General features: G+C 62.4%; 2 protein-coding genes across 4 annotated transcripts; both read left to right on the top strand.

The window, feature by feature from the left end:
- The first annotated feature begins 209 nt into the window (after window positions 1-209).
- Window positions 210-6,751, top strand: REEP6 (receptor accessory protein 6). The gene is made up of 5 exons (XM_068156289.1): window positions 210-402; window positions 4,363-4,456; window positions 5,057-5,195; window positions 5,535-5,703; window positions 6,578-6,751. The coding sequence occupies exons 1-5, from the start codon at window positions 288-290 to the stop codon at window positions 6,622-6,624; spliced, it is 564 nt and encodes a 187-aa protein (XP_068012390.1). The 5' UTR covers window positions 210-287; the 3' UTR covers window positions 6,625-6,751.
- Window positions 6,752-6,851: 100 nt separating this feature from the next.
- Window positions 6,852-10,199, top strand: CUNH19orf25 (chromosome unknown C19orf25 homolog). Of its 3 annotated transcripts, none has more exons than XM_068156284.1 (3): window positions 6,852-6,933; window positions 7,690-7,862; window positions 8,434-10,199. In XM_068156284.1, exons 2-3 carry the CDS (start codon window positions 7,715-7,717, stop codon window positions 8,616-8,618), a joined length of 333 nt encoding a protein of 110 aa, XP_068012385.1. In that variant the 5' UTR covers window positions 6,852-6,933; window positions 7,690-7,714; the 3' UTR covers window positions 8,619-10,199. The 3 variants fall into 3 exon arrangements, with proteins under 3 accessions (XP_068012385.1, XP_068012386.1, XP_068012387.1); XM_068156285.1 differs by having other exon boundaries at window positions 6,892-6,952; XM_068156286.1 differs by lacking the exon at window positions 6,852-6,933 and adding an exon at window positions 6,965-7,319.
- Window positions 10,200-10,445: the final 246 nt, after the last annotated feature.

The raw sequence follows: 10,445 nt of genomic DNA, 5'->3' as shown, positions 1-10,445 counted from the left end.
CTTGGCCCCGCCCCCGTGTCAGTTGCTCCCTCCCTTACATGTTGGTCACGCCCCCGCACCCGAGCCCCTCCTTTTCCTGCCTATTTCCACCCGTAGGCGGCGCCCTTCCCGGTGTCGCCCCGCCCCTCACCGCCTCGCCCCGCCCCTCGCTGCCCCGCCCCGCCTCCCCATTGGCCCGGGGGCGGTGGGGGGCGGTTGGAGGCGGTTGAAGACCGGACCCGGGACGCGGGGACGTTGTTCGGTCCGGCTCTGCCGTTAGCGCTGCCGCCGCCGCCACCACTGTCACCATGGGCACGGTTCAGCAGCGCCTGCAGCGCTTCCTTGAGCGCCCCGGGCCGGTCGGTGACCTGCTGGGGCGGTTGGAAGCTCGCACCGGTATCCAACGGCTCTACCTGGCCTCAGGTGCGACCGGCGTACCCTCCCCTCCTCTCCCCTTCCCGGTGTCCCCCCACTCCCCCTACCTCCCGGTGGGTTTTGCTGCCTGCTCCTTTCCTGCCCCCCGTCTTATTCCGGTGAGTTTTGAGGGTCTCTTTCCTGGGGTGTCCCGGCAGCCCCTCGCCCTGCCTTTGGGTTCTGGGGGGGGGAAACGGGCAGGGGATGGGCAGGGCAGGCTGGGCACGGGCTGGGTAATAAGCAGGGTGGGTAGGGCAGGGCAGGGCACAGGCAGGTAATAGGCAGGAGCCTCCGTTTGGGGGCTGCTGTGTGCCCTCCTGGCCCGGGGTCATGTTGGGATGGGGGCCAAGGGGGTGGCTGGTTTGGCAGGTGTGACATCCCACACCCCAGCCTGGAAGGAGATGCACCCCAAAACTGGCAGCTGGAGGTGTCACCAAGACCCCCAAGAAGCTTGGTGGTGGTGGAGGAGGGTAGGGGGAAGCAGGGACTTCCCTGATGGCAGAGCCCCCAAACTGTGCCAGGTCAGAAATGGGAGTGCCTGTCCCTGTGTCGTGCCTGTCCCTGTGTCCTGCGTGTCCCTCTGTCCCAGTCGTCAGGTGTGGGGGGGAAAGGTCTGGCAGGTAATGAGATCCTGTTTGTTCATTAATAAGAAACCAGCTGGCACCTCCCTGGGGAGCATTCTCTTGGCACACCATGACCCCTCACCTCTGGCCCTGTGCCACTCTCTCTGCTAATCTAGACCCTGCCCCTCCACGCTCCCTGATTTGGTCTTTTACCTTAAAAGCTGCAGGTTTAAGGGCTCAGGGGTGCCCACACCTCACTGGGCACTTTCCCCTGCCCTTGTGCTTCCCAGTGCCATGGAAAGGGCTCCCCGGAGAGGCAGGTTGTGTTTGGATGTGGCACGTGGTGGCTGAGCATCTGCCAAGGGAAAACTGATCCTGGGCATGCTCAAGTGTGAGGGACTTTTTTGGGGGCAGAGTGGAGGCACCAAGGAAGGGCAGTCCCAAGTTTCTGGGCCCTGTGGCTAGACCCTAAACCAACCCCACCCCATTTCTCCCTCTCCCCAGCTCTGGAATGGTTCCCAGTTTGTGGCACAGCCTGGCAGGGTTGGTTCTGTGCCCCAGAAGTAAGCTCTGGGCTATGGTTTGAAGCCCATCCTGCCTGCCCTCTGGGTGGCACAGCCTGGGCAGGGTTGGTTCTGTGCCCCAGAAGCAATCTCTGGGCTGTGGTTTGAAGCCCATCCTGCCTGCCCTCTGGGTGGCACAGCCTGGGCAGGGTTGGTTCTGTGCCCCAGAAGCAATCTCTGGGCTGCAGTTTGAAGCCCATCCTGCCTGCCCTCTGGGTGGCACAGCCTGGGCAGCCATGTGGTGGCTTCAGCTGGGTCAAACCCATCCTGGAGGTGGGGGCTGCTGGCCCTTCCCCCAGGCACAGGGCTGGGCAGGGGTCACTGTGCCCACAGCTGCTTGCCCTCTGTGCAGGGACAGGCAGCACAGGATGGCCTCAGCCTCTCTGGGTGAAGCCTTTCCCTTGGTTTGGTGTTTGGTTTTTTTTTCCCCTGCTGTTACATAAATTTCTCTGGGGGCTAAACTTAGCCTCTGAAATCCCTCCTAAGGCTCTTGGGGGGGGGAAGGAAGGAAACCCAGCTCTGCCTCAACCCACTTCTGCCTTTCCTCCCTCCCTGGGAGCTCTTGTGACTGCTCCAAAGCCACCTTTGCTCCTTCTCATCTCCCACTAAAGCTCTGTTTGTCACCAGAGGGGTGGCTGCCACATGCCAGGGGGCAGGAGCAGGGCACAGAACTGCTGCAGTCAGCAGTGTGGGGATAATCCAGGCTCCAAGCCCCAGCCAGGGCTTTCCTCTGATCCTCTGGGGTTAAGTCCTGGCTCTCCTGCAGGCCAAGGTGCTTATGGTGCTGGAGGAGTTGGTCCACAGGGCTGTGTCAGGAAATGTCCCCAGCCTGCTGTCCTGCCCCTTTGAGGTCTGGGCTTGGGCTGCCTCAGGCAGGTTGGGAGGGAGCTGCTGGCACCCCTGAGCCCACCATGAGCCCTGGGTTTGGCACTGAGGGTTCCTCACCACAGCTTCTCCTGCCTCCTGCAAGTGGCTGAGGGCTGGGAAGGCTCTGAAGGACCAAAGCTGTTGTGGGTTTCTTTTCCTTGGCTTCCTTCCATTTAATTGTAAGGATTTAATTGAGTAACAGGGAGGCAGGGTTGGATTGCTGGGGCCTCAGGGGGCTGAATCCTTACCCAGTGGTGGCTGCTTGGCACAAGCACACACAGGAGACCTGTGCTGGGAGCAGGAGGGAGAGGTGAAAGCTGCTCCTTGGCTCCTGTGCAGGGCTTGTCCTGGAGCAGCTGCTACCAAAATGCCAAGTGAAGGCTCTGCAGAGCCTGGGGAGGAGCAGCTGAGGGAGCTGGGGGTGGTTAGTGTGCAGAGGAGGAGGCTGAGAGGAGACCTCCTGGCTCCCTGCAGCTCCCTGAGAGGAGGCTGCAGTGAGGTGGGGGTAGGATCAGAGAGGAACTGGCCTGAGATTGTGCCAGGGGAGGCTCAGGTTGGAGATGGGGAAACAACTTCTTTGCTGCCAGGGTGGTCAGGGCTTGGCACAGGCTGCCCAGGGAGGTGGTGGAGTCCCCAGCCCTGGAGGTGTTCCAGAACCCTGTGGCCATGGCACTTGGGGCCGTGGTGGGGCTGAAGGTTGAGCTGGATGATCTTAGAGGACTTCTCCAACTGGAACAGTTCTCTGACTCCATGGAGTGAGTGGCTCTGAGCCCTGCACGTGGAGAGGAAGCTCAGGGCCTTGACTTTGGACCACAGGTGTGTGCTAAAGGCTCTGCAACGTGTCTGCAGCCTTGGCCCTGCTCCAGGCCTGCAGCAGGTTGAAAGTGAGGAGCTGGTGGTGGTGGTAAAGTCCCTTCTGAGCCAGGGAGGGGACAAACAGTGACAGGAGCAGGGATGAGCTGAGTGCCTGAGCTCCACAAGAGGCTCTGCTCTGTGCTGTGGCTCAGTGCAGCCCCACAAGCACCATGGTGTGTGGGGAAGGTCCTACTGGGATCATAGAATCCTGGAATGTCAGCTTGGAAGGGACCTTCCAGGCTGGAGCAGAGCAGCCTGAGGGGGATCTGATCAGTGCTGAGCAACACTTCAAGGGTGGCTGTCAGCAGGGGGGCAGCAGGCTCTGTTCAGTGGTGCCCAGTGCCAGGCCAAGGGGCAGTGGGCACAAACTTGCCCAGCAGAAGCTGCATCTGAACATGAGGAGGAACTTCTGTGGCTGAAGGGTGGTGGAGGCCTGGAGCAGGCTGCCCAGAGAGGTGCTGGAGTCTCCATCCCTGGAGGCATTCAACCCCTGCTTGGATGTGTTCCTGTGTGCCCTGCTCCAGGTGCCCCTGCCCTGGCAGGAGGCTTGGGCTGGATGCTCTCCAGAGCTCCCTTCCAACCCAACCACTCTGTGATGCTGTGACCTCAAGGATCCTCCTGGTCCAACCTTTCTATCTAGGCCACAGTCTGGTTGAAATGAGCTGGCCCAGCACCCTGTCAAGCTGAGGCTTTAAACTCTCCCATGGAGGGGACTCCACCACCACCTCCCCTGGGAGATGATTCCAGCCTCTGTCTGGTCTCATGGTGACCAATTTCCTTCTGGAGGCCAATTGGAATCTCCCCAGCAGTAACCTGTTCCCACTGCCCCTTGCCTTTTCCTTGTGCCTCCCTGGAGAAAGGGAATCTCCAGCTTCTTGGTGGCCACCCTTGATGTCCTGGTAGATGGTGATAAGATGCTGATAAAGCCTTCTCAAGGCTGAGCCAACCAACCCAGTGGAGAATGGGTTGGGGGCTGTTGGGTCTGGGCTGGAGGGTCTGGCACAGCTCTTCTCCCTCTTGGGGTAAGCAGCCTGCTCGGTGGGCTGAGCTGGGGTCTCTCCTGTCCATCCCAGGGTTGGCAGAGGGGGGCTGACTCTCCCTTCTGGCCACCCCCCTGGCAGGTTCTGTGGTGTTCCTGGGGCTGTACCTCATGTTTGGCTACGGTGCCTCACTGCTCTGCAACCTCATCGGCTTCACCTACCCTGCCTATGCCTCGTGAGTACCAACCAGCCCCTGGGGAGGAGCTGAGGGTCCAGAGGAGGCCACCAAGATGATCAGAGGGTTGGAGAACCTCCCCTGTGGGACAGGGCTGGGAGAGTTGAGGCTGTTCAGCCTGGAGAGAAGGCTCCAGGGAGACTTCAGAGCAGCCTGACAGTAACTGAAGGGCTCCAGGAGAGCTGGGGAGGGAGTGGTGACAAGGGATGGAAGTGCCAGGATGAGGAACAATGGTTTTGAGCTGGGAGAGGAGAAATTGTTGGCAGTGAGGGTGGGGGGAGCCTGGCACAGGTTGCCCAGGGAGGCTGTGGCTGCCTCCTGCCTGGAGGTGTTCAAGGTCAGGCTGGATGAGGCCCTGAGCAGCCTGGGCTGGTGGGAGGTGTCCCTGCCCATGGCAGGGGGGGTTGGAACTGATCTTTAAAGCCATGGCCAAGGAGTTATGGTTGGGAAGCTCTTGAGAGCTTCCTGCAAACAGTGGCACCTGGCACAGTCCCACTGTGGGATGGCAGCACCTGGTGGGCAGCTTTGCTCCAGGGTTTGGAGGAGCTGACCCTGGCAGCAGGAGTGCAGCAGCAGTGCCCTTCCCTCCTCCTTCCACAGCATCAAAGCCATTGAGAGCTCCAACAAGGAAGATGACACCACCTGGCTGACCTACTGGGTGGTGTATGGTGTCTTCAGCATAGCAGAAGCCTTCTCTGACCTCTTCCTCTACTGGTTCCCCTTCTACTATGCTGGGAAGGTAACAGCTTTGTCCTCCCACCCAATGCCTGAGCTTGGAGGAACCAAGAGTGGTGGGATCAGGGTGGTGGTGATGGCAATGATGGGACTGGGGGAGGTCCACAGTCCAGCATGGAGCTCCCAGCAGTCACCTGAGGTCCTGGGAGCTCCAGTGAGCTCCAGGCTGGGGGTGGGGGGAGGGACTGGAGCAGCTCAGCTGCTGCTCCATCACTTGGAGCTCTCTTGGCCTCTACCCTGCCACCTTCTATCACAGTATCACCAAGGTTGGAAGAGACCTCAAAGATCATCAAGTCCAACCTATATAACCTTCTAACTCTGGAGCATCTCCTGCTCCCCACAGTGTCTGTTCCTGGTGTGGTGCATGGCCCCTGTGACATGGAATGGGTCCCAGGTGCTCTACCAGAACTTCATCCGGCCCTACTTCCTCAAGCACCACCAAGCTGTGGACAATGTGCTGGGCAACCTTGGCACCAAAGCCCTGGATGCAGCTTCCACTGTCACCAAAGAAGGTAGCACAGGTCCCTCAAGCCTTGCTCTGTGCCCAGGGCAGGTGGTTTCCAGGGAGCATGGAGCTGGGCTGCTGGTGGCTCTCATTTTAATGGCCAGCAGCCATCCCTCTGCCACTGTCCCATCCTGCCAGGGTGGCAGGAGCCAAGCAGGGGGTTCATGCTGCCCTCTCTCCTCTTTCTTCTTCTCCTGGCACCTCGTGGTGCAGTCCTGCAGACTCTGGTCAGCAGCAGAGCCAGGCTGGCAGCCGAGATGGCACCGCAGCTCACCCTGTCTGTATGTACAGAGCAGCAGCTCAGCTGAAGGGAGGAAGGATGGTTCTGCCCCAGCCACCCTAATGCTGCCACCAGCTGCTTTGGCCAGGGCCTGCAGCCAGCCTGTGGTCACCTTGGCACAGGCCAAAGCAAGCTCCTGCTCTTGCAGGTGCTGATGGGGCTTGCACACAACCATCCTCTCCTCCCTTGGCATGGGTAGAGCAGGAGCTTTGCCTCTGTAGCCAGACCCCAGCCGTGTGTCCTCCTCGTCCTCCGTAGCCAGACCCCAGCCGGGTGTCCTCCTCCTCCTCCTCTGTAGCCAGACCCCAGCCGTGTGTCCTCCTCCTCCTCCTCTGTAGCCAGACCCCCAGCCGGGTGTCCTCCTCCTCTGTAGCCAGACCCCCAGCCGGGTGTCCTCCTCCTCCTCCTCTGTAGCCAGACCCCAGCCGGGTGTCCTCCTCCTCCTCTGTAGCCAGACCCCAGCCGTGTGTCCTCCTCCTCCATATCCTGACCCCCAGCCCCATACCCTCCGTTTCCACAGCCCTATCCAGACCCCACGCCGCCACCCGGGTGGCCGCCGCTCCGGGGCCAAGCCCTAACTCCCTTCCCTTGCTGCCCGCAGCCTCCAGAGCAGCCCTGAACGTCTCACATGGAGCCAAGGACGACTGAAAGGCGCCTCCGGTGGCCCCGGTACCGGCACTGTGACCCCGAGCCTGGGGCTTGGATCCCCCCGCGCTTGGATTTGGGCCGGGGCCCCACCGCTGCTACCCCCTAATAAACTCCTCCCGTAACTCTCCCGGCGCTGCCGAGCGGCTCCTTTAAGAACAGGGGTGGGGGCGTGGCTGGGCTCTGGGGCAGGCGGGGGCTGGGGCGGGGCGGTGTGACGTCATCCGGAGCGCGCCGGAAGTGACGTCGGGGCGAGCGGGACGTGGCGCGGCAGTGGCCGGGAGGAGGACGGAGGCTGAGGAGCGCGGCAGGGTAGAGCTTTCTTTTGCCGGTTTGTCTTTCCTGGAGCGGGGGGACACACACACACGAAGGGAGTTGTTTGTCCATGTGTCCTGGGGAAGTGTCTCTGTGTCTGTCCGTCCCGAGGAGGGGCTGGGAGGAGCGAGGTGGGTGGGTGGGTGTCCGACCTGAGCGACAGCGCAGGGCTCTGTCTGTCTGTCCTGAGGTGGATAAGGTGGAAGGGCATCTGTCTGTCTGTCCGTCCCAGGGGCGGAGTGGTGATGGGGTGTCTGTGTTGTCTGTTTGGGAGCGGGATAAGAAGGGTCCGTCCTGGGGCTAGGAGAGGGGATGTCTGTCTGTCTGTCTGTCTGGCTAAAGCGAGGAGAGGAAGCTGGTCTGTCCGGAGAGGCAGTGAAAAGGTCAGTTGGTCTGTCTGTCCTTGGGTGGGCAAGGGAGGGGGGGCTCGTGTCAGTCTGTCTGTTCCAGAAGCAGGCTTTTGTCGGTCGGTCTGTTTGTCTAGAAGGGGCATAAGGGGGGGGGGTGTGTCCGTCGTGGAGCAGGGAAAGCGGGGGGCAGGGTTGTGTCTGTCTGTCTTGACAGGCAAAGAGAAAGCTGCTGCCTGTTCGGGGGTGGGGAGGAAGCATGCCTGGTGGGGAGCAGTGAGTAGTGAAGGGGGTAGGGAGAGGGAAGATCCGTGTGTCTGTCTGAAGGGCAGCACAGCGGGGGTCGGTCTGTCTGTCAGCTGGGCTGGGGGCAGTGCAGCCTACTCATCCCACACTCCCCCCTCAGCCCCTGCCCATGAGGCCACCCCGTGATGAGTGCCAAGGCCAAGCGGGTGCTGCCCACCCGCCCTGAGTTCCCCAGCGTGGAGCAGATCCTGGCTGACCTGCAGAGCACCCACCCAGGGGACCCCATCTTCATCCTCCCCACTGAGCCCAGCCAGGGCCACAGCCCCTCCTCAGGTGAGCCCCTGGGGTTTGTGGGGAGCAGCAGGGGACACAGGACCATCAAGTGGCTGGGGTGGGAAAAGGCCTTTTGAGGGCATCCAGTCCAAGCAGCAACCCAACCCCACTGTGGCCACCAAACCCCAGGTGCCATGGCCACAGGGTTCTGGAACACCTCCAGGGATGGGGACTCCACCACCTCCCTCTTCCAGTCCCTGACCACTCTGGCAGCAAAGAAATTGTTCCTCTTCTCCAGCCTGACCCTCCCCTGGCACAACTTCCTCTCCTCCTATCAACCAATCCTAGGGAACAGAGCCTAACCCCCAACCTCACTGCAGCCTCAGGGAGCTATAGAGAGCAATGAGGTCTCCTCTCAGCCTCCTCCTCTGCACACTAACCACCCCCAGCTCCCTCAGCTGCTCCTCCCCAGCCCTCTTCTCCAGACCCTTCCCCATCTTCCTTTCCCCCTTTCTGGACCCACTCCAACCCCTCGAGGTCCTTCTCTGCCTGCGGTGCCCAAACCTGCGCTCGCTACTCAAGCCCCAGCTCCCTCCTCTGAGCTCCCCTGTTGCTCTGCCTCCCTCCCCAGGCTCCCCCCCCAGCCCTGCTGAGGAGGAGAGGGAGAGGCTGTACCAGCTGAGCCGTTCCTACGTGGGGATGAATCAGCAGCTGCAGGCGGCCCGGGAGCGGCTGCGGGAGCAGCGGGAGGAGCTGCTGCGGGCGCGGGCGGCGCTGGAGCGCGACGTCGCCGACATGAGGCAGAAAGCCTGCTGAGCTCTGCCCACCTGCCTCCTCCCCAGCGCTTGGCACTCCTCTCTGGGCACCCTGGACTCCGGCTGACTGCCTCAGGACACCCATCAGGGGGCTGGGAGCGTTGGCAGAACGGCAGCGGGGGGCTTAGGGCACTGCCGGCGGCACCGCGGCTTGGCCTTTCCCCGGGGAGGGGCACAGGGGCGAGGTCGGGGTGGGGGTGAAGAAAAGAACCCACTCAGCCTCCCCTCCCATCTGGTCCCCACTGCCCTGGCATGTCCTCTGTGCCCTCCCCTTGCCCCTTCGCCTACGACTTCTCCATCTGGTACTGCCCCGAGGACGACGCCGTCGCCTCCCGCATCTCCCAGCGCCTGCGGCAGGAGGGCTTCCGGGGCTACGCCGAGCACCAGGACCAAGTGGCTGGCACCTCCCTCATCCTCAGCACCCAGCAGGCGCTGGAGGCCAGCAGGGTGGCCATCCTCCTCTTCTCTGCCAAGTCCCTGGGCGACCCTTGGTGCCAGCGCGTTTGCGAGTGGAGCCTCTGCCACGCGGTGCGGCGCGGCGGGACCAGGATGATCCCCGTGTGCCTGGGGGTGGAGGAGGCCGAGGTGCCTGCCTTCCTGCAGCACCTCACCAAGCTCCACTACCACACTGACTTCTTCTATGACAGGCTCCTGGCCAGCCTCAGAACAGCCTGCTTGGCTGTGAGCAGAGCCAGACCTGCCCCAGCCTCCAAAGGGAAGAGCTGAGGGATCAGGGCGGCTGTGCCAGCCCCCAGCCCTGGGGAGCCAGGGTCAGGCTGTGCCAGCCCCCCCATCCTCCCTGGGGAGCCAGGGTCAGGCTTTGCCAGCCCCCAACCCTCCTTGGGGAGCCAGGGTCAGGCTTTGCCAGCCCCCAACCCTCCTTGGGGAGCCAGGGTCAGGCTTTGCCAGCCCCCAACCCTCCTTGGGGAGCCAGGGTCAGGCTGTGCCAGCCCCCAGCCCTGGGGAGCCAGGGTCAGGCTGTGCCAGCCCCCAGCCCTGGGGAGCCAGGGTCAGGCTGTGCCAGCCCCCAGCCCTGGGGAGCCAGGGTCAGGCTTTGCCAGCCCCCAACCCTAGGGAGCCAGGATCTGGCGGTGCCAGCCCCCAACCCTCCTTGGAGAGCCAGGGTCAGGCTGTGCCAGCCCCCAGCCCTGGGGAGCCAGGGTCAGGCTGTGCCAGCCCCCAACCCTCCTTGGGGAGCCAGGGTCAGGCTGTGCCAGCCCCCTCCTTGGGGAGCCAGGGTCAGGCTTTGCCAACCCCTCCCCACTTTGGCAGCCAGGGTCTTGTTTTGGGGCCTCTTTAGGTTCTGGGGGCTGAAGAGCAGTTTTGCAGCCTGTTCAGGATGCAGGGCCTGGTTTGCCAGCCCCTTGGGGGTTCTGGAGCTGTTTCCTCCAGCCTGCTTGGGCTCCAGGGCCTGGTTTTGCAGCTGGGGTCCCAGTTTCCCAGCCTCTTTGGGCTCCTGATGTCCTCCCAGCCATGGTGGCAGGAGCAAGAGTTGTCTCATACTGCTAATAATGAAGGTGGTGGGAAAGGCTCACCCCAGCCCTGGGGTTTGTCACAGATGTCATTAAAAGCCCTTCATGGAGAGCTCAGGCTGCAGTTTTTTGGTCCCTACCCCTCCCTCCCTGTGGCCCTCAGGGGCAAGCAGGAGGTGAAGGCAAACTGAAAGCCTGGGGATGCTCACCCCCAGGAGAGAAGGAAGATGCCCTCTAGGAGGAGGTGCAAGACCCCTTGTTGAGGGTCTGCTCCACGCTGTCACCACCTAGGGTGGCTCTAGGGGTCCCTGGGGGGGGCTGGGGAGGATGCTCACCACCAGCAGAGAAGTAAGATG

Source organism: Melanerpes formicivorus, unplaced genomic scaffold, assembly GCF_026170545.1.
Source record: "Melanerpes formicivorus ecotype bairdi unplaced genomic scaffold, bMelFor1.0.p_v2 SCAF_34, whole genome shotgun sequence".
NCBI lineage: Eukaryota > Metazoa > Chordata > Aves > Piciformes > Picidae > Melanerpes > Melanerpes formicivorus.
Note: the sequence above shows the minus strand (reverse complement) of the source record. Positions and strands in the feature narration are given on the sequence as shown.

What these genes read in the sequence shown, in the direction of transcription:
- REEP6 (XM_068156289.1), top strand. Translation starts at nt 288, where the DNA reads ATGGGCACGGTTCAGCAGCGCCTGCAGCGCTTCCTTGAGCGCCCCGGG. An exon ending in CCTTCTACTATGCTGGGAAG is followed by an intron (nt 5,196 to 5,534) that starts GTAACAGCTTTG and finishes TGCTCCCCACAG; the next exon opens with TGTCTGTTCCTGGTGTGGTG. An exon ending in TTCCACTGTCACCAAAGAAG is followed by an intron (nt 5,704 to 6,577) that starts GTAGCACAGGTC and finishes TGCTGCCCGCAG; the next exon opens with CCTCCAGAGCAGCCCTGAAC.
- CUNH19orf25 (XM_068156284.1), top strand. Translation starts at nt 7,715, where the DNA reads ATGAGTGCCAAGGCCAAGCGGGTGCTGCCCACCCGCCCTGAGTTCCCC. An exon ending in GGGCCACAGCCCCTCCTCAG is followed by an intron (nt 7,863 to 8,433) that starts GTGAGCCCCTGG and finishes CTCCCTCCCCAG; the next exon opens with GCTCCCCCCCCAGCCCTGCT.